The sequence below is a fragment of the Mirounga angustirostris genome, unplaced genomic scaffold, assembly GCF_029215605.1.
Source record: "Mirounga angustirostris isolate CCGP_5_RB_7025 unplaced genomic scaffold, mMirAng1.0.hap1 SCAF_9, whole genome shotgun sequence".
NCBI lineage: Eukaryota > Metazoa > Chordata > Mammalia > Carnivora > Phocidae > Mirounga > Mirounga angustirostris.
Genome location: NW_026991717.1, coordinates 139,214,638 through 139,238,152, shown reverse-complemented (window position 1 = coordinate 139,238,152; position 23,515 = coordinate 139,214,638). Strand labels below are relative to the sequence as shown.

The 23,515-nt window shown below is 43.6% G+C and overlaps 1 protein-coding gene across 1 annotated transcript in view; it reads right to left on the bottom strand.

The window, feature by feature from the left end:
* Positions 1-22,345, bottom strand: part of EVL (Enah/Vasp-like) — a 146,325-nt gene extending 123,980 nt beyond the window's left edge. The window contains exon 1 of the mRNA XM_045901515.3: positions 22,070-22,345. Coding sequence (XP_045757471.1) covers positions 22,070-22,074 — 5 coding nt within the window. The 5' untranslated portion in view covers positions 22,075-22,345. The remainder of the gene's footprint in view (positions 1-22,069) is intronic.
* Between the last annotated feature and the right edge of the window lie 1,170 nt (positions 22,346-23,515).

The following is a 23,515-nucleotide window of genomic DNA, read 5'->3' as shown; positions in this document are numbered from 1 at the left end:
CAGGCCTATCCCCTAGCTCCCATGAATCTAAACCCAGCTCCCTTCTCCTATCCCCACTCCTAGGAACCCCCTGCCCTAACCCTTTTTTCTCCCAGGATCAAAACCATGTACCCTGGCCAACGGACACTGAACAGATACGATACACCCAACTGTGGCAGTAAAATCCCCCGTTTCCTGACCTTTACTATATAAAGTATGAGCCTACCTGCCAATTAATATGTGTAGGAGGCCATGACCCTGCCTTTTAGGCAAGAAAACAACTGACAGAAGAAACTCAATTGTGAGTCTAAACATCTACATGATCCTTTCCTTCCGGCTTCTTCACTTACTCAAAGCTTTAAATTGTCAATGAGAAGGCAGATAGCTATGCCAGCCCTACCAGAAATGCCGAAAGAGTTACACCTTGGCAAACAATTATATTTACAAGTGATTAAAAAAATGAACACATTAACAAAGATGGGAAATATGGAATACAAACTGAAGGCTTGGACTGTGGATTAAGTAACAGTCTCTCTTTTTTTTTTTAAGATTTTATTATTTGACAGTCTCTGGAACTCTCTGGAACTCTCTGGAACTCCACAGCCGTGAATTTTTGAGCGGTACAGAGCTGTGATTCCCAAGCTTGGGTTCTGCTGGGGCCCAGGCTTTCCAGCCAAATGCCCAAGTCACTTGTCTTTCAGTGCCTCAGACTCCTCACCCATAAAAAGAGAGCAACGGTAGTACCTGCCTTCCGTGGTTACTGCAAAGATTAGAGACTGCAAAGATTAAAGACAATGTTCATTAAGCAGTTAGAAAAGTGCCTGGCACATGAACAATACTCATTAACACCAACTACTGTTATTATTACTAAGTACATTAATAAGGAAACAGAGTTCAGAACTTCTTGCCAAACTACACTTTCAAACTCAAAGTTCACATTCTGTCACATTTTTACAAACTGTAAAAAGGGATTAAGTTATTCCCCAAAGGAAGCAGACTTCAAAAGAGAGAGCACTGGAAAAAAGTAACTTTTAGTCTTAAGGAAGTTTTCTGAGCTTTGCTGATATCCTGGTACATGCCAGAAGATGTTTTTTTCACAAGTAAAGCATTTACTTGATCACTGTTTTTGTCAACACTTCACCGAATATATAGTTATCACTCACGTTCCTAGGCAAATAACCAACCTCAATGACAGGGAGAAGGGGTAAGAACAGGGTACCCTTGACGATATTTTCCCAATTCTTTACAACTCCCCATACCTCTGCCACCCATCATCACAATCAAGATGAGATCTACCATAGAAAATAAACTGTTTCCAAAACACTTGGTATAAATGAAGCCATCAGAACAGAGGCAAAACACAGTTAAACAGAAATGAGATTTATTCTATTCTCTATCAAGTTAAAAATGAATGAGTAGAAAGTCAAATGATTCTCAGTATAGATGCTAAGAAAACTCATGGAGAAAAACACGTTTTTTTCAACAAATGGTACTGAAATAATTGGAAATCCATATGCAAAAATGTGAACTTAGGCCCTTAACTCACACCATACACAAGAATTAACTTAAAATGGATCATAGACTAAGTGTGAGAATTAAAATATAAACCTTCTAGAAACAAACACAGGAGAAAATCTCCCTGATTTTGGGGTAGGCAAAGAATGATCCATAAAAGAAAATACTGGTAAACTGGACTTCATCAAAATTAAAAATATATGTACATCACTAAGAAAATGAAAGGTCAGGGCGCCTGGGTGGCTCAGTCGGTTAAGCGTCTGCCTTTGGCTCAGGTCATGATCCCAGGGTCCGGTGGATTGGGCTCCACGTCAGGCTCCCTGCTCAGCGGGGAGTCTGCTTCCCTCTCCCCCTGCTCTTGCACACGTGTGCTCTCTCTCAAATAAATAAATAAATAAAATCTTAAAAAAAAAGAAAATGAAAAGGCAAGCTACACACTGGGAGGAAACACTGCAGACTATAGGTCTGATAAATGACTTCTATCTAGAACATGTAACAAAATCTCAAAAGTCAACAATGAGAAAACAACCATAATATAAATGGAAAACAACCTAAGTACCCAACAACTGGATGACTATGTGGTTAAATAATCTAGATACCTCCAGTCAATGAAGTACTGTACAGTCGTTAAAAAGTTAAAGTCTTACCAAAAAAAAAAAGATGAATTGATGGAAAGATAGAAAGATAAATACATGGATAGAAAAGTGACAAAGCAAATAAAGTAAAATAGTGGTAGGTATATAGGTGTTTACTAGATAATTCAATTTTTCTGAGTCTGAAAATTTTCATAATAAAATGTTGAGAAAAGGTAAGCTCTAGAATATTTAATGACACAAATATGTCATTAAACATGGCATATTGGTAAATAAAAGCTACAAAGCTGTATGCATAGTACAAATCTGCAATACATACATTTTTAAAAAATGTGTGGCCATAGAAAAAGGACACAAAGCTACAGTGACTATCTCTAGATTCTCTAGATTATGTGATCAGCACTTGTCGTCTTATTCTTGCTGTTTACCCACAGTCTTTAAATTTTCCACAATGATCAAATATTTTTATGATTACTAGAGCAGTTAAGAAACAATTTCAGGGGCACGTGGGTAGCTCTGTGGGTTGAGGGTCCGACTTTTGATTTCGGCTCAGGTCATGATTTCAGGGTCATGGGATTGAGCCCTGAGGTGGGCTCTGTGCTCAGCCTGGAGTCTGCTTGAGGTCCTCTTCCTCTCCCTCTGCCCCTCCCCACACTCATGCGTGCTCTCGCTCTCTCTCTCCCTCAAATAAAATCTTTAAAAAAAGAAGAAAATTCAAGTATGATTAAAATTTATTTAATCATACACTCAGTGACAGAAAACACTGTCCTCCAAAAAAGTTTACAAAGTCTTAATTCAACATACATTCAATGAATAATTCTTTCAGCCAGCTCCTTTGCTAACTGCTGCACTTTGTGGCAGATGCTGACACTTATAATTAGGGCTGCACAACTTGAAATGTGTATATCAGAGAGAGAGTTGATAAAGCCCTGGATTCTGCACTGGTTACACCGTATCTGGAGTCAACAACTCTAAGAAGCACTAACAAATCAGACACTGCTGCGCTGGCTATGTTACACAAGGTTTAAATGAGCCAAGTGTTTAACCCAGGGTGGAACGGATTTTGAGGAAATGACTGCTGTAGTCTAATAATGTGGGTACTGTTTTGGATGGTGTAGAACTAGAATCGATCAGCAGAAATTTCAGAGAAGCAAATACCAGCTAAGTGTAACGAGAAGAAGGAAGAGATAGCTAGGGCCGATTGAGGAGTCCACTATGCTGCCTCATGACCCAGGGAACACAAAAGCAGAAGCTGGGTGGACGCCTGCAGATAACAGCTACGATCATATTCATTCACTCAGCAAATATTTACTAAGTGCTTAGGATACAATGTGGAAGTTCTCCAATCTGTTCTGTCCAACATGGTAGCCACCGGCCACATGTGGCTGTCAATCACTTGAAACGTGGCATTACAATCAGGAGGAACATCATATGCAAGAACATGTGAGGGTAGATTCCTTATAAGGAGAAGAGAAGAAATTAATCTGAAGAGGCAGAGAGAGGCCAGTTCATGCAAGACTTTAAATACTATGCTAAGGAGTCATGACTTCATCCAGAGAGACATAGAAATATCCTAATGAAACTTAGGAAGAAAATATTAACTCAGATTTGATTATTATCAATTTAACAAAGTACAGAAAGACTTTTTAGGAGGTAAAGAACAAAAGTGGAATGCAATTAGAGTGTTTTAACGGTGATGAAGACCTGACTTAATTCAGTATCATGGCTCTGGAGAAGGGGACAGACAAAAGAGATTTCGAGGAGGAAAAAAATGACAACATGGCCACCTGGATGTGGCGGGAGGGAACTGAATGACTCCAGTAAGTCTCCAGGTCTCCACTGTGAGATCACCAGCATACATCTCACAGAGTCTGGGAAGGAAAGCAGTGAGTTCAACTAAAAAACAGATTTACTGAGAAACAAATTTTTATTCCATGATATTCATCCACTTAAAGTATACAATTCATGGGGGCGCCTGGGTGGCTCAGTCGTTAAGCGTCTGCCTTCGGCTCAGGTCATGATCCCAGGGCCCTGGGATCGAGCCCCGCCTCAGGCTCCCTGCTCAGCGGGAGGCCTGCTTCTCCCTCTCCCTCTGCTGCTCCCCCTGCTTGTGCTCTGTCTCTTGCTGTCTCTCTGTCAAATAAATAAATAATCTAAAAAAAAAAGTATACAATTCATGATTTTTTAGTATATTCACAGCATGGTGTGACCATCACTGCAATCTAAATTTAGAATGTTTCGGGGGCGCCCGGCTGGCTCAGTCAGTGTAATGTGGGACTCTTGATCTTGGGGTTGTGAGTTCCAGCCCCATGCTGGGGGTGGATTACTTAAAAAAAAAATTGTGGCTCAGTCGGTTAAGCATCTAACTCCTGACTTCAGTTCAGGTCATGATCTCAGGGTCAAGAGACTGAGCCCCGTTTTGGGCTCTGTGCTGAGTGTGGAGCCTGCTTAAGATTCTCTCTCTCCCTCTCTCTCTGTTCCTCACCCAACTCACGTGCTAATTCTCTAAAATAAAAAAATAAATAAATAAATATTTTTAAAAAAGTTTTCATCATCCCCCAAAGAAACCTATTAGCAGCCACTTCTCATCGCCACCCCCATGCACCCTAAGCAACTACGAATCTACCTCTGTCTCTATGAATTTGCCCCCTCTGGACATTTCATACAAGTGGAATCACACAATGTGTGGTCTTCCGTGACTGGTCTCATTTACGCGGCATCCTGTGCTCTAAGTTCATCACATTGTCAGCGCTGGTACTTCTGTCCCTTTCGCCGGGACTCTATTCCAGTGGCTACACCACACCTTGTCTGCAGTCCTCGTGCACAGACCTCTGGGCTGTCGCCACTGTTCTGCCGTTAGGAATAATGCTGCGATGAACATTCATGTGTAAGTTTTGTGTAAACCTGTGTTTTATTTTCTCTTGGGTATATGCCTAGGAGTGGAAATGCGGAGACATATGGTAACTCTATGTGTTTAATATTTGAAGACCTGCCAAACTGTTTTCCAAAGCTGCTGCACCCTTTTACGTTCTCCCCAGCAATGAAGGAGGGTTCCAGTAGGGGATTTATCCACGTCGCCACTTACTCAGTGTGTGACCGTCACGTGTGTCCTCGCCAACCCTTGTTACTAGTGTTTTTATTCTAGCTCTCCTAGTGGGTGGTGAGGTGGTGACCCACCGTGGCTCTGGTTTGCATTTCCTCATGTCTAAGGAAGCTGAGCACCTTTTCATGTGCTTCCTGGCCATCTGTAGATCTTCTCTGAAGAAGCGTCTGTTGAAATCACTTGCCCATTTTTAAGTTAAGGATTGTTTGTCTTTTTATTATTAAGTTGTAGGAGTTCTTTATATATTCTAGATGTAAGTCCCTGACCAGATAAATGATTTGCAAATATTTTCTCTCATGCTGTGAGCTGTCTTCTCAACTTCTTGACAGTATGGGGTATATGCATGTAGCACACAAGCTTTTAATTTTGATGAAATCCAATTTATCTATTTTTTCTTTTATCATTTGTGTTTTGGTGTCATTTCTAAGAAACCACTGCCTAACCCCAAGCCATGAAGATTCTCTCATATTTTCTCCTACAAGAGTTTTAAAGCTCCACCTCTTACACTGAAGTGCATAACCTATTTTGAATTAACTTCTGTACATGGAGTGAGGTAGAGGTTCAACTTCATTCCTTTTTTTGTGGATATTCATCTGTCCCAGCATTTGTCAAAAAGGCTATTTTCTCCCATTCAACTGTCTCGTCATTTTTTTCAAAAACCAACTGGTCATAAATTTAGCAACAGCGAGGCCAATGTTAGACATGCCGAACCGAAGGTGCCTGCGCTCTGTCTCCTTGGGACTGAGCTCCCTGTGTAGAAAACCATGTCTTCTACCTACAGCCCATGGATCAGCCCAGTGCGCCCGATAAACACTCGGGTGAGTGATGACCCATCTGTGAGATTCACAGTAACGCTGCCTCATCAGCCGCAGACTCGGACACTCTGAGGCACATTACTCTTTGCTCTCGTGAGGGGACCAGCTGGTTCTCTTTTCAGTGCTGCTCTTCTATGTGAGACTCTTTATCTGAAACAGTATGTTGCTTACAGTTCTATTTTATGTAGTGACACAAATTGCGGAGAGCATTTTCCCTCTTCCCGGGAAAGGAAGTGTTATAAACAGGACCCTAACGTTGCTCAGGTAGAAATCTCAGCCGGCACAAGAAGGCAGTCCTCGTGGTACATCTGATCTGTCTACAGGCACACAGGCTCCAAGGTGTGCTGTGTTTCCATTCTGTATAAAGGGTTTCGTCTGTGGCCAGGGCCAATGTTGTTCTGTGATCAATACAGTTACAGAATTTAAATTTTTACATTGCTAATGGGGCTTCAGCACGTCAGAGCTTAGTGAAAGGAAGGCCCTTAAAAGGGACACTAATTAGAGATAAATCATGAAAAACTGGAAGAACGGAGGATATTTAATTAAGATAAGGCAAGACTTTCTGAAGACCACTGGTCTTTAAGCAACTAAAAAGCCAACAGGAAGAAAATGAACCAGCTCAAAGAAGTGCAAAAGGGAAGAACCAGAACAGAAGATAACATCCCCTAACGTAGCCCACTGCAAATGCAAAAAAATAAAAATAAATAAAACCAAAAATTCACACCTCCTTTCTGATATTTTCTTTTTCTTTCTTTTTTTTAATATTTGATTTATTTATTTGACAGAGAGAGACACAGCGAGAGAGGGAACACAAGCAGGGGGAGTGGGAGAGGGAGAAGCAGGCTTCCCACAGAGCAGGGAGGCCGATGTGGGGCTCCACCCCAGGACCCTGGGATCATGACCTGAGCCGAAGGCAGACGCTTAACGTCTGAGCCCCCCAGGCGCCCCCTTTCTGACATTTTCATCTCAGGCTCAGAACCCCTTCTTGGCTCTCTCGAAGGGCCAGCTCTTGCTAATGTCTGTAGCCTTGTCCCGGGCCCACTGTCTTGCATGTGGTACGTACTCAATAGATATATTTCAAGTAAAAATTTAAGCAGATCTGGTACACAGAAACAAATAAGTAGTAGTCATGTAGTTTTAGTACAAAGAAGTCTGTACTTAAAAAAAAAAATCACATTTACTATAGTCAATTTAAATTTTTGAAGTATTTTTCAAGAATTCACATTTACTGAAATGCTTATGTTAAATATTTACCACCACCTTTACTGTATAAAATTACATCCATGAGTGTTTACACTGCCTAATCCAATCACAATGTCCATGTCTCTCAAGGATAAAAACATAGTAAGATCCAAAAACTGGATCAGGGGCTCTTCTAGCTCTCAGGTCTAAGAGCCTGTGGTCATCATTCCAGTTTCTCTCCTGTCCCAACCTCAAAGCTATCCAGGATGGGATAAAGCAAAGATGCTTACAACCATGCAAATATATCTGAGGACAAGAGGCAGACACAGCTGCTCACCACAGTCAGACTAGAAACAGCCTTGGCTAGAGTCGGAGTCCGCCTCTAAACTGGGATGGCCATGATGAACAAGGAAAGGTACAACACAGTTTACTTCCTTAAACAAACTACTCTCAGTCCTTTTAAAATCCAAGTCGGACGATTTTGTCTATTTCTGTTGTCTGTATTTTCCCTTGGTTTTTGGTTAAGTTTTACCTTCTCAAAGATCTGGTCATTTCGGACTGAGGGCCACTCACTGCATATGAAAGCTGCACAGGTAGTGGGAGACATTTCTAGAGAGGATTTACTCTTGCTTCCAGCAGGCAGGTAGGCCGGGGGTACAAACAACCCCACATCACCTGAAGATAATCAGATACTCAAAGCAGTCCTCCTGTTTCTGAGAGGGCCAGTCTCTCTCTGGCTCACCCCTGTCCCTAAGCAGAGCCCACAGGAAAAGCCTGGCGAGTTTACGAGGGCTCCTCCTCCTTGGCGGGCTCTGAACACCAGTATCTCCCCAGTCCCATGAATCTGCCTAAAGCTCTAATCATCTTCTCAGGTGGCAACTTCAATGATTTTGGCAATGTTTCAAGGGGAGAAAGGGTGCCAAATGTCAGGCATACCTGTCTGCCCTCTCCCAAATCTTGGTTCTACAAGTCCTTCTGCCTGGTGGCTCTCCCATGCCTTCAAATTGATTTTCTTTCTTGACTTTCCACCTTCTCCTGTTCTTAGTAGGACTGGTCCAAACAACCTGAAAAACCACTGCCAGAAGAACCCCCAAATCCAGCAAACTTAACAAAACCTTCGTTTAAAACTGTACCAGTTTTGAAATTTGAGTCTTTCCCAGGAGACTACCTAAATCAAGACTGAATGAAGCAATGTGGGCTATGGGAAAACAGATTGGAATTACTGTTGACTAACAGAAAACCATACAACCTAACTAAAATAAAGCATTAATTAAAAGTATTGTCATTTGCATTTTAATCAAAACTCTAATGTGCTTTACGGCTGGAATCGAGGGTGTGAAACTCCCGTCAAAAAATGAGACAGCTGTAAACTCGCAGGCTCAGAGCCTGGCGCACAGCAGGTGCACAGGGAACTGCACTTGGCCGTGCCCCTGCCCCCTTCTGCCCTCGGCCTCCCTCACCCCACGAGGTGGGCTGACACCAAACACAGGCTGACACAGTCCAGTGATCTTACCACAAAGTCTCAGGCTCACCCCTGAGCTGTGCTGTTTGCTAGACTAAGTAGCAGTAGGGTCAAGATCACAACACTGGACAACACATGAGTCAAGACAGCAACTGCCCTCGGCCACTTCTGCCTGTAAGTAAAGGGGAGGATGTGGACAGAGGACAGTGGGGAAAAAAGACCAGACCTGTGCTTCCCGCCCTTGTTAGCCCATGACCTCGTGAGTCCCAGGCAAGTGACTTCTGGAGTCTGTGTCTATTTTTCATCCAAGTAAGGAGGGACTCACATATTAGTCAACAAACATTTATTAAGCGCTTTCTACCTTCCGGGTCCACTGCTGGGTGTTGGAACTACAATGCCAGAAAAACCAGCCTTGTTCCTGACCTGGTGACTAGGTCAGCAGTTCTCCACTCTGGCTGCACATTTAATAATAATCTAGAGACTTTAACAATAAAACAAAACAACAACAGAACACCTTACCCCAGATTAACGGAATCTTCTGAGGTAGGGCCCTGGCACGGGGAGAAGCCAGGAAAGAGGGCCTTTTCAAGCGTTTCTGATACCCAGTGAGGATTAAAAACCACCAGACTTAGAGGATTTCTAACTTTCTATGGTTTTACAAATGAGTATTTTCAACAGGTCAAAAATCTCCAAAATAAACTGTGGTTTCATCAGTAATTTTAGAGGAGGATGACTCAGGGTAGGGATTGCCTTGATATGCTAACAATCCTATCCTGGAAAGCGATACCACCTGTGAGTGATCTCTAGCCTCCCTCATATCTCTTGGATTCATATTCAAAAGCCACAGGCATCATGTCATCAATGAGAATTCTCCCCAAGGAGCATATAGATGCCTGAGTCATGCCATTCCAGATTTGTTCCTTTGGGCCAAAGCACTATTTCCCAAGCTCCAGTCATTCATGATTTTTGTCATGTCTATTTAACATGAGTGCTATTACTTAGACTTTTTCTTTAAAATCGGTGCACTAGAACAACAAGAGTACTAGCCCTACTAAATATTAAAACCTATTATGAAGCCTCTTTAATTAAAAGTGAAGTACTGGCACATGAATAAATATAGACCAATGGAATGTAACAGAAAATCGAGAAATAGGTCAAATTAGTTAAATATGACAAAAGACAGCATCTCAAACCAGTGGGAGAAAATGAAACTTTTAGTAAGTGGTATTGCGATAACTTAAAAAACAGACAAAAAAGGATAAAATTGGATCCATCCCTCCAACCGTACATATCCTTGCAACTGGATCAGAGATTAAAACGTTTGGGCACAACAAAAAGAAAAGGAAGCATACAAGTACTAGAAAAACACAGGCGAAGGCAACCTGGAAGGATAGGAAACTTTGCAGCAATGGCTGAAAATCAAGAAGCAATGCACTAAGAGATGAAAACAATGAAATCTATCTCCTTTCTATTTAGTAATAATATTCACAAAACCACATGCATGAAGCACCTCTTCTGCCTCATTTCCGCTCCTCCTACCTCACCGGTTCTGATTCTAGCCACCGCTGAAGTGACCAGTCTTGCCCAGGCTCCGACCTGCTTCCCTGTCCCTGCTCCAGGGGTGCCATGGGAGCCCTCTCAGGGCCACCGGGGAACACCTCCACGTGCAAGGCGATTGATGTCAATCCTCTGTCAAAGGCAGACAGCAGCTGATGGGTATATGCGTCTCCCTTTCTCCCCACAAACAGGAGTCCTGCGCAGTGAAGTTATCATCAGTCGGCGGCTTAGAGCGATGGCCTGATCAGGACCGAATGCCTATGTTGGCTCTTCCTCCTTCTGTTGCACTGCCCTCCCCTCATTCCTGCTCCCAGAGGGAACACTCCCTCAAAAGCCCCTCTCACGTGGGCCTTTGTCTCAGATACAGCCCTCTGGGGAACCCAGTTAAAATACCAGGGATGTGATGCACTGTTTTCTTCTAACGCACATAAAAATACTTAATTATTAATACTTAAAAAGCACGCATCAGGAGAAGCAGCATAAGTCCCCACTCCTTAAGTGTGGGCTGTGAACAGTAACCTTCTTAAAAAGGGGACTAAGAGACTAACTTTGCAAGGATGGTGCCTGACAAACACTACATTAGCCAGGTGATTGCGGTCAATATCAACAGCCATAAGCCACGTTGCTAGTACGTACCCTCTATATGATGTGAGAAAATGGCACCTTATCTCTGCGATCTTCCTCCCCTAACTTACAACCCCACTCTAACCCTGAGAAAAACATGAGACAAATTCCAACAGAGGGGCATCCTACACCAACCTAACCAGTACTCCTTAAAACAAGTCAAGGTCATCAAAAATAAGGAAAGTCTGGAAAACTATCAAAGCCAAGAGGAGTTTAAGGAGATACAACAATGAAATGTACTGTGGTGTCCCAGATGGGACCCTGGAACAGAAAAAGGACACAAGGTAGAAGCAAGGAAACTTGAATGAAGTACGGACTTTAGCTAATAAGAATGTATCAATATTGGCACATTAAGTGTAACAAATGGCCCTTAAATGTAAGATGTTAGTACCAGGGGAAATTACACAATTTATATGTGTGCAGGGTATATGGGAACTCTCTGTACTATCTGCTCAATTTTTCTGTAAACCTAAAATTGTTCTAAAATATAAATTCTATTAATAGAAAGAGAAAACCAGATTTTAAAAAAGCATTCCTCCACCTCTGGCAATGGGATCTACATTTTGGAAGAACATTCACAAGTGATTCCCAGGCACGGTAAAGTTTGAGAAACATCCAGGACACCAAAAGTTACAGTACATAATGTCCTTACGAGGAAATAACAGGAAAAACAATCCATCCACACATCAACAAGCAAATCCTGTCCCACAGCAGCAGGATGGGAACAATGGGCTAAAGCACTGTCACCCCATTAATGCAGTAAATCATTATTCACATAATGAAACAGCTCTCATTTGGATGCCAGCTTCCACGGTTTGGGGTGGATGCCTGGAATGTTGTACTTGGAAGGACCCAGGTCAAGGTGGAATGAATGTCATGATTTACTACCCATTTTAGGTATAGGTGGCAACATCAATATTTATCAAGTATTTACCAAGTGCCAGGCACAGTGCTAGGCTCTAGGGATCCAACAGAGATCCAAACAGGCATAATCCTTCATGAAGCATAGGAGGAAAAATGTAAGTAATTACAAATACAAAGAGTTACGGAAGAGGAAGTATGGGATGCTATAGAGGCAAGTAACAGTGAAGGGCCCTCAGGGAAGGGGTCAAGGATTGACTCCTGGAGGAAGTGACATTTAAACTAAAGATCTGAAGGCTTGGAATGTAGAAGGTGAAGGGGAAAGGGAAGTAGACTTTGGTCAACTGGTGAATTAGTCCATCAGACCTTTTCTTACTTAGGATCCTTTGAGAGAGAATAGAGGAGAAAAGATCAGAGCAATAGCAACAGCTCCACAGAGAGAGCCCAGAGGAAGGCAGGCGTCAGAGAATGTTTATGGGGGCTAAAAGCATTTAGGGAAGGGGTCTAGGTCAAGTCGATCACAAGGAAGAAAGGACTGGAGGAGGTGTGTAAGAGGCTTCCAAAACCAAGCTCTGGTCCATTGTCTCTGAGATACTAGAAAACGTCTTTAGAGCCCCACAAAGGCAGGTCTGTGCTACCACAGCTCATGCTGCCCTTTCCGCCACGGCTTCCGTGGACTTCACAGCTAAATGTGCTCAACCGCAGGAACTCTTTCTTTCTTTTTTTTTTTTAAGATTTTATTTATTTATTTGAGAGAGAGAGAGAGTGTGTGCACGACCAAGCTGGGGGGAGGGGCAGAGGGAGAAGCAGGCTCCCCGATGAGCAGGGAGCCCGATGTGGGGCTCGATCCCAGGATCCTGGGATCATGACCTGAGCCGAAGGCCGACGCTTAACGACTGAACCACCCAGGCGCCCCACAATAACTATTTCTTAATGTAAATGTTCTGGTACAATGATCTCTTCTCCCCCAATAGCCTGCCTCCCCTTTGTCTTTATTTTAACAGCTTGCCTGTGTATCTTTTATAGATAATTACATTTAGAAATTGAAGCATTAGTAGCAACCATGGCTTCTTAGCCACAAACCTACCACTTACGGTAGATAAGTGATACAGTGATTGAAAAAGGGCGGAATATCTGAATTCAGAATTGTTCTAGGTTTTTCAGGGTTTATCTTCCTTGTAGACATAACAAATTGGGGTGGCGGAGGCAGATAACTAACCTTTATTGCACACCACAGGCTAAGAACTTCTTATGCATTCTCAATTGATCCTCACAAAACCCTGTGCAGGAAGTGGAATTATCCTCAGTACACATGAGAAAAATGGAAGCTCATGAAGGTTAAGGAATTTGCTCAGTCAGGTAAGGAGTGGCTCTGGAGCAGAATCAGGTCTGACTCTAAAACCCAGGCTGCTTAGAAAACAGGGGGCAAAATGTGGCATAACACAACAGTTTTTTAGAAAGTTTGTTCACACTCTAACATTGACTCCAAACTGAGGAGAAAATGTCTTTCACACAGCCTTAAAGACAAAGACAGGCAGTGCACCTTCACACCAGCAGCTATAGAGGAATCGGGAACAGGGCTCCCCCTACTGGTGAGCACGTGAAACCACACCATTTACTTCTTTGTCTAGTCCTTTGTTTTGGGGGGAACCTCCAAGTTAAGACAGGATTAAACTTCCTTTTACTAACTTTATCTCTTTCTTTCTCTCTTCTCTGTTTAAAATTAACATTCTGATAATGTTTATCAAGAGACTTTAACATGTTTACACCCTTTGATGCCAGTAATAATACCATTTTACTAATTTACCTTAAGGAGATAATCAAAGATGCATCCTAAGAATTATATGCACAGACATTAACCACTGTGTTATTTACAATGATGAAACCTAAAAGCAAGTTAGCCGTCCCAAAATTGGGGTGCTGATAAATAAATTATGGTATACCATATAATAGATATTATTCACCTATTTAAAATATTTTCAAGGACTATTTAACAAGGAGGTAATACATATATGTTAAATGTAAAATGTCCAAATCAAATGCACCGTACAATATCAATTTTGTGAAAAATGTTTCCTTACACATGTAAAGGAACTACAGTCCATGTTTAACGTGGTTTTCCCTAAACAGCAGGATCAATGCTGATTTGTATTGTCTTCTCTACCTTCCTATGTTTTCAAATTCTCTGCATGCAATATACCACATTTAAATCAGGAAAAAGTTATTTTTCTAAAAAGTGAGAGAAAATTTCCACTAGAAATTGCTTCTATGGTGATCTCCTTTGGAGCTAGGAAAGAGAAAACTTAAGAGTTGTTTGCTGAGGGGGCCATTGCCCTTCCCACCCCCTACCATGATGTCAGCTGCAGGTGCTCCTCACATTACTTTAGCATTTATGATATTTTCATTTAACAACTCAGAGCTGTTAAGCTTATAGTCTACTGCAAAGTTCAAACTTAGGTAGTGTATAGATTCCCTTTAAAGGGAAACTGATTTATTTTCATGGAGTTTATTTATGTACAATTACAAATCTAAGGTTAAATTTATTATGTTTATAAAACTAGATACAAACAAAACTACCAAATCAGCAAATTCAAAATGACAGTACTTTAACAAAAGGATGATTTTGCTCATATTAAAAATCATCATCAACCCACAACTATATAGTCAATTAATCTTTGACAAGGCAGGAATGAATATCCAAAGGAAAAAGTATCTTCAACAGATGGTGTTGGGAAAACTGGACAGCAACACGCGGAAGAATGAACCTGGACTACTTTCTTACACCATACACAAAAATATATTCAAAATAGGAGCGCCTGGGTGGTTCACCTGGTTAAGTGTCCAACTCTTGGTTTTGGCTCCTGTCATGATCTCAGGGTCGTGAGATCGAGCCCCAGTCAGGCGGTCAGGCTCCGTGCTCCGCGAGGAGTCTGCTTAAGACTCTCTTTCCCTCTCCCTCTCCCCCTGCTCCTCCCCCCACCCCCATGCACATGCACGCTCTCTCTCTCTCTCTCACAAATAAATAAATAAATCTTTTTTAAAAAAAATAAATTGAAAATGGATTAAAGATCTAAATGTGAGACATGAAACCATTAAAATCCTAGAGGAGAACACAGGCAGCAACCTCTTTGACATCGGCTGTGGCAACTTCTTTCTAGACACATCTCTGGAAGCAAGGGAAACAAAAGCAAAAATGAACTAGTGGGACTTTATCAAAATAAAAAGCTGCTCAGTGAAGGAAACAATAAAATTAAAGGGATCCTGTGGAATGGGAGAAGATATTTGCAAATGACATATCTGATAAAGGGTTAGTATTCAAAATATATAAAGAATTTATACAACTCAAAAAAACCCACAGGTAATCCAATTAGCAAATGGGTAGAAGACATGAATAGATATTTTCCCAAACAAGACATACAGATGGCCAACAGACACATGAAAAGATGTTTAATACCACTCATCATCAGGGAAATGCAAATCAAAACTACAATGAGATATCACCTCACACCTGTCAGAACAGCTAAAATCAACAACACAAGAAACACATGTTGGTGAGAATGTAGAGAAAGGGGAACTCTCATGCACCGCTGGTGGGAAGGCAAACTGGGGCAGCCACTCTGGAAAACAGAATGGAGGTTCTTCAAAAAGTTAAAAATAGAACTACCCTATGATCCAGCAATTGCACTACTAGATATTTACACAAAGAATACAAAAATACTAATTCAAAGGGAGACATGCACCCTGATGTTTATAGCAGCATTATCTACAATAGCCAAAGTATGGAAAGAGCCCAAATGTTCATCGACTGATAAATGGATAAAGCTGTGGTGTGTGTGTGTGTGTGTGTGTGTGTATACACACACAAATAAATATATACAAGGGAATATACACAGCCATAAGAAAGAATGAAATCCTGGCATGTGCAACGACATGGATAGAGAGTATTATGCTAAGTGAAATAAGTCAGAGAAAGACAAACACCATATGATTTCACTCACAGAATTTAAGAAATAAATAAACCAAAAAGGAGCAAAGGGGAAAAAAAAAGAGAGAGAGAAAGAGGCAAACCAAGAAAACAAGCTCTTAACTACAGAGAATAAACTGGTGGTTACCAGAGAGGGGGTTGGGTAGGAGGATGGGTGAAATAGGTGATGGGGATGAAGGAGTGCACGTGTTGTGATGAGCACTGGGTGTTGTATGGAAGTGCTGAATCACTAAATTGTACACCTGAAACTAATACTACACTGTATGTTAACTGGAATTGAAATAAAAATTTAAAATAAAATACAATAAATGTCACTATGATTCATGGTGACTTCTTTTCACCAGCTTGGGAAATCACTAGCATAAGCTACTAGAGAACCATTTCCACATATGTCTCATATAAAGAACATTGGAATATTGCTGGCTTGAATGAGTATTTCCTCAAACACTCTGAAACAGGTTTCTAAACTGCTCTGTATTGTTCAACAAATTAATGACATTAAAACTTCCATTAAAAGTAAAACTCGGGGTGCTCAGTTGGTTGCGAGTCCAACTCCTGATTTCAGCTCAGGTCATGATCTCAGGGTCCTGAGATTGAGCCCCGTGTTGGGCTCTGCACTCAGCACGGGGTCTGCTTGTCTCTCTCCCTCTGCTCCTCCCCCCACTCGCATGCTCTCGCTCTCTTTCTCTAAAATAAATAAATAAATAAATAAATAAATCATAAAAAAAAAGTAAAACTCAAAATTAAAAAAAAAAATCATCGTCTACAAGGTCAATAAAGCAGTAGCACCGGCCTAAAAACAGGCAGACAGAACAACAAAAGAGAGCCTAGGAAAATACACAGAAACCCCACAACTCTATAGCTGGTCTCCCTAATATGACTTCCAATGACTCCCTCCATGACTTGGAGGAATGCTCTTCTGTCCCCATTCTGCAGCACAAGGTTCAGAAATGCACTTGGACCCACATGTGTTAGCTAGTAGAGGCTCACGATGATAAATAAGGACTGTGTTTGTGCCTGTGTATCTTATCCTGTGCCCTGTAATTGCACTGCATTCTGTATACCTCCAAGATTGATAAAATGCCCTTGGCCCAGATGAGGTGGTTCCCTGGCACAAAACCAGACTTGCAGGATGCTGGACCGGCCATGTCTTACATATACAAGGCTGGCCCTGTTGGGGGCAGGTAACTGTCTGAAGTCTGGGGGGTGATCATCATTCAGATGTTACTGGCTGCAACCATGCACCCTTGAAGACAATTTTGAGATCTGGATGTCTGTATCACCATCTAACTTAGGAAATGTTCCTCATGTTTCTGCCGTGTATCTACTGACACAGTCAAGTATCCGATCAGCAATTTTGAAGAAAAATGTAATTTTGATCTTCACCTCATATTCCAGACAATTTGAAGGATGACTTTTTTACATTTTATATATAAAATAGAAAAACAACTTAATACTTATCAAACTTCTAGAAGAATGCTATCTTAAACATAAAAAATGACAGGAAAATCACAAAGAAAAAGACTTAATGACATAAAAATCTTAACCTTCTATATATCAAATCTTTAAAAAATAAAAGGCAGATAAGGAAAATGTTCAGAGAAAAGACCGTTCCCAACAGATAAATGACTAAAGCATATAAACAGAAATAAACTATACCATGTATGGGGGGGGGTTGGTTTTTAAGTGAAAAAGTAAAGTAAGTAAAAAAGGATGTAAAAAAGGGATCTAGTAAATGTCTGTAGGGGGGACTATTTGGGAGGGGAGGTCTGGTTCTTTTCACCTCCTTACCCACCTAATCCAGCATCAGGCATCAGTAAGCCCTCAAAAAATGATTTTTGAAGGAAGACATGAAAATATATAAGGTCTGTTAGGAAAAAGGAAGAATTCAGGCAATAGTCTATAAAACAAAGAAAAACTCAGATACAGCCTTAATTATCTGAGGAGTTTGATTCAACAGGACTTTTTTCCTAAAACGTGAAAAATATGTGCCTCAAATGTTCAGTTTATTCATGAGAAAGCATCTTGAGCCCTATGCCTTTCTTAGACACTCCTTAAAAGGGATGGTTTGGAAACTACCTTGCAGACCTTTATGAACAGGTCACATCTCTATACTCCCATGAGATTATCTAGCAAGAAAAATAATGTGTTATTTTCATTGAAAAAACTTGGGATTGAACAGAAAGCAAAATATTTTTCATGGATGAACCAAGTTGCTTATAAATATCCCAATCAAATGAGCTGACAACAGAGGTAATGAATATACTCCTTTGACTAATTTAGATCCTTGTGCAAAAGCCAAGTACTTGAGGTACATGTCAATATACATGCACTGCTGCTTAACTATAAACAGTCTGTGACAGAGAACCATGGTAAACTGTCAGCACCATTTAAAAAAATCTGTGTAAAAAACAGACAGCTTAAAGAAAAAGAATAACTGAATGGCTCACTTTGGAAAAGCCATTTACAAACTTGCATTTCTGCAGTCATGCCATTTTATCTGATCCAAAAGAACAGAATATGATAATGTTATTGTGTTATTGTTGATCAAAAGATTAAATGTTCTATTCAAGAGAACCAGATAGAGGGTAATTTTTAACAAATAAACAAGGAAATCAAAACAGGAGAAAGGAAGAAATACGGAAAAAAGAGAGGAAAGCATCTGCTTCCAATATCCTTTGCATCACAGTAATGACCGGCACTAAACTGCCATTTTTTCAACTAATTATATATTAAGGGGAAATAAAGATTTATATTGTCTTGATTCTAAGAGCATTTCACAAACTGAGACGATCTAATATAGTTGACATAACACAAGAAAATAGCTGCTATTATTCTCCACAGCTTCTGTAGACTGCTAGCTTAAATCTCCTGCAGAATCGAATACTGACTCAAACTGCCCCTAACGTGTATGCATGAGGGGCTTTTACTGCCAGCAACCACGGACTAAGTAAATCAGAACAATCTCCAACCGAAGAGAACTAGAAAAGCAGGGAAAGAATATAATAAATATCTGCATGGAGGCCTGGAGGAGGAAGAAACATCAGAGAGTCAGGAAAGTGAGCTCAGTATTCAGAGCTACTTTTCCCTGGGGGTGTTTGCCAATTCCAAAGGGAATGCCAAAAGTTTGGTGTTGGCTTAGGGAGGGAAGGTGCTGGTGAAATGCTGAACCCTGGGAGTAAAGGTGGACCAAACAGGCTGGCCCTCACAGGGACTGCAGCTCAGTTTAGAAACAGCCCGATCCCCGAGACTGTACTGAAGTGACTCCAGATCCCAAGAGCCCCATTTGCCTGACAAAAGCAAATGTGAATTATTTCTGGCAGAGGAAAACATCTTAGATCTCAATTTCTACAAAATAATTGTGCAAATTCAATGGCCAGCACAAAATTAAAAAAAAAAAAAAGGCTAGGCACATAAGGAGATAAGACAAAATGAATGAACACCAAGAGAAAACAGACATTGGAAAAGACTCACAAATAGTGCCATAATCAGACAAACTTTAAGATAATTATGCATACCATATTCAAGGAGATAAAAGACAAGATTGATAATTTTGGCAGATAATGGTAAACTATAAAAAGAAAACCAAATGGAAATTAAAGAACCAAAAATATGTAACTGAAATGAAAAACTCAACTGAGGCATGCCCAGCTGGCTCAGTGGGTAGAGCACGTGACTCTTGATCTTAGGCTTATGAGTTTGAGCCCCATCTTGGGTGTTAAAAAAACAAAAACAAAAAAAACGAAGGGGCATCTGGCTGGCTCAGTCAGTTAAGCATCTGACTTCAGCTCAGTTCCTAATCTCGGGGTCCTGGGATAAAGCCCCACATGGGGCTCCCTCCTCAGTGGGGAGTCTGCTTCTCCCTCTGCCTCTGCCTCTCCCCCTAGCTTGTGTTCTCTCTCCCTCACTCACTCACTCTCTCCCTCACTCACTCTCTCTCAAATAAACAAATAAAATCTTTAAAAAAAACCCAAAAAACCCACCCTCAATTGATGGTTTAATAGATCATTTATAGCAGAAGAAAGAGAGATAAGTGAGGAGATACCCAGAATGAAGGACAGAGAGACAAACAGAAAACACAGAAGGTTAAGAGACAAAATCCAACGAATGATTTAACATGTGTAACTGGAGTCCCAGAAAGAAAGGTGAGATAGAATGGGGTGGAAGCAATATTTGATGTACTAATGGATGATGACTTCCAAAACCAATGAAAGATGTAAGGCCACGGATTCAAGAAGCCCTAAGCACTCCAGTTATAAGTTAAAAAAAAAAAACAAAAAAAACCCCAACAGGGACAGCACAGAAAAATTTCTGAAAACCAAAGACAAAGAGAACATTTTAAAAGCATCCAGAGAAAAAGACTACTTTCAAGAAAACGACAGACTAACAAGGGGCTTCTCAAAAGAAGCAATCCAAGTCAGAAATAATGAAATATCTTTGAAATGCTTAAAGAAAACAATGGCAAACCAAGAATTCTGTAAGTACCTAAAAGGCCCTTCACAGTGGAGGAAAATGTTCTAAAATTAGATTGTGGTAATGGTTGGAGAACTCTGTGAAAATACTAAAAACCACTGAATTGTATACTTTAAATGAGTAAATTTTATGCTGTGTGAATTGTGTCTCAATTAAGCTATTTGGTTTTTTTTTTAATGCAATGTAAATAATGACACTGGCAAACACACTGTAAGAAATCTGTCACCCCAGACCTGCACTAAAGGAACACTAAAGGGTATTCTTCAGGTGAAAAGAAATGGCCCCAAATGGAAGTCTTGAAGGTGACAAAGAAGGCACAGAAGAACTACAGAGGAAAAATGACCTTTTTTTTTTTTTTTTTAAGATTTTATTTATTTATTTGAGACAGAGAGAATGAGAGAGAGAGAGAGCACATGAGAGGGGGGAGGGTCAGAGGGAGAAGCAGACTCCCTGCCGAGCAGGGAGCCCGATGCGGGACTTGATCCAGGGACTCCAGGATCATGACCTGAGCCGAAAGCAGTCGCATAACCAACTGAGCCACCCAGGCGCCCCTCAAAAATGACCTTTTTGATAATCAGTGCTGAATAAATGGTGTTTGGTAAAAGTGAAATGTAACCCCCCTTTCCACAAAAAAAAAAAATCAATTCCACAAAAAAAGTTACACACACACAAATACACAAAGTTACACAAAAACAAATTCCAAGTGGACTGTAGATTTTAATTTGAATGGCAAAATAATAAGATTTCCACAAGGTGTTACAAGAAACAATCTTCTTGACTTCGGAACAGAACTACAAATTAGACATGTAAACCCCAAAGAAAACTGGGCAAAACATCTGAACAGGCACTTAGTAAAAGAGGCTACCAAATAAACATGACCTCGTCAGTCTGCAAGAAAGTTCCATTTAAAACCACCACAGGATACCACTTCACACTCACCAGGATGGCTAAAATTTACGACTGACAATACCAAGTGCTGGCAAGGACGTGGACCACAGGAACTCTAACACACTTGCTGGAAGGAGTATAAATCGGTCAAATGCCTTGGAAGCTTGGTATTATCTATTAAATTTGAAGACATGCCTATCTTTCCACCTAGAAATTCCACGGCTGCGTATATACCCAACAGAAGTGAGTGCCCCGGGAGACATACGAGCATATTCATGACAGCCGAAAGGCAGAAACAATCCCAACGTCTACCAACAGTGGAATGGGCAAATTGTGGTATATTCATACAATGGGATACTACACATCAATAAGAAAATGGATGAAGCTCAAAAACAACTTGAGTGAAGGGAGGCAGCAGACACAAAAGGACATTTGCTGTATTGTTTCGTTTGCGTAAAGTTCACAAAACAAGCAAGATGAAACCACAGACACCGCAGGTGCAAAGGGCTATGTGTTTAGAAGGTAAAATTACACGGAAGGAAAGGCAAGGAGGGGATGATCATCCCCGACAAGTCAGGGTCGGGTTACCCCTGGAGAAGGGATTCCGGGCTCGTGGGCGCCGGCGGTGCTGTATTTCTTGGCCTGACACCCGGCAGAGCCCTGGCTGGGGGGTAAATCGGGGAGGGCTGGTTGGGGTCCTGCACTGGTGTGGGGCCCCCAGCGCGCGAGAAGCCAGGGAAAGGGGCGAGAGAGGGGAGCGGCTGAGGGCAACCGCCTCACCCAGGCCGCCGAAGCGGGGCTCGCAGCGCCGGGGGCGGGGGCGGGGGGCGCCCGGGAGGGGAGGCCGAGCGGCCGCGGCCCGGCGCCGCCACACCTGCCCGCGGGCCCGGCCCCCGCCCCACAGGGCCCCCCCGCCGCCCCCCCGGCCCGCCCGCCGTCCTCGACGCCCCCGCGCCGCTCCCGAGGCTCCCCCGCCAACGCCCCCGCGCCGCCCGCCCCGTCCTCTCCCGCCGCGCCGCTCGCGCGACTCACCTCATTGTCGCTGCCGGGGCGGGCGCGCGGGGCCGGGGGCGCGGCGCGGGGCGCGGGGCGTTAGCGGGGGAGCCGGCCCCGGGCGCGGCGGCTCCGCGTCTCGCTGGGCTTCGCGGGGCAGCGGGGGCGCATCTTCTCGGGGCGGGCGTCCGGGCCGCTAGCTGCAGGGACGGGCTGCGGCGGCGGCGCCTGACAGCTGGGCCCCGGCCCCTGCCATCTTGGCGGGCGCGTGCCCGGGCCGGCGTGAGCGCGCGCCGCCGGGGGCAGGGCGGGCGGCGGAGGGGAGGGGGCGAACGCGCGCCCGCCTTGGCTCGGGGCGCCGGCCCGGCGGGCGCGGGCGGGGCGCGGGGGCCGCCGAGGGGGAGGCGGGGCGCGCGCGCGGGCGAGCTCGGCCGCGAGCCGGGACTGACGGGGCGTCCCTCCGCCCGCCGAGGGGAGTGCGCGCGCGTGCGTCCCCCCGCCCCCGGCCGCCGAGGGGAGTGCGCGCGCGGGGGCCGAGCCCGACACAAAAGGCGCGGGGCCCCGCCGCCCGCGCCTCCGGGAGCGCAGAGCCAGGGGCTGCGAGGGGCGGGGCGGAGCTGCGAGGGGCGGGGCGGAGCTGCGAGGGGCGGGGCGGAGCTGCGGGGGGCGGGGCGGAGCTGCGAGGGGCGGGGCTTCCTGGGAAGGACGACCAGCGAGGGACGGGCCGGAGCTTGGGGACCAGGCTGTGGGGACTGGGCTTCCCGGGGAGGACGAGCCGCGGGGGGCGGGGCTTAGGACAGAGGGCGACCAGAGAGGGGCGGAGCCGTGAGGGTGAGGTGGAGTCGTGGGCGGGGCGCGGCGCTAGGCCGGCACGTGGAGCGCAGAGCCCCTTCCCCGCGCGGGCGCCCCCGGTTATCCATCAAGGGCACTTACTGCGCGGGCGTCGCTGCGCGTGGGCCAGAGGATTCCCCCTCTCCTTGCAGTGCTCCCCACCTGCTCGGACGCAGGGGCAGCTGGGATCCAGGGATGTCGAGGTCACCAACCCGTGCGTCCTCTTTTTGTAAATAGCCAGGTCTGGGAGCTTAGTCGCAGCTTTGGGGTTCTATCAACAACACGTGGAGGACCTCCCCTAGCCGAAGGAGAGCCTCATCAGGCGCCCCAAAACCACATCCTGTGAAAAATCACAGCACAAAGTAGGTGCTCCAGGTTTTCACTGGTTGTTAAATCCCCATCCTTCCTAAAGGTTAGGGATCTTCATTGCTGGCTAGAAACCTTCCGGGATCCCACTCCCCATATCTAAGTGGACACAGATCGTCGTGCTTTCTCACTATTGCCGCTGATGCTCCCTCTCCTATCTATCATCGAAATCATAGCTACCTTCTTGAAAATTGGGTCGAAACAAGAGCATATTAAGGGTTTGGCAAAGTTTGGAATTTAAGAAGGCGGGGAAGGGGCGCTATTTTACTCCTGGCCCAGATGAAGAGG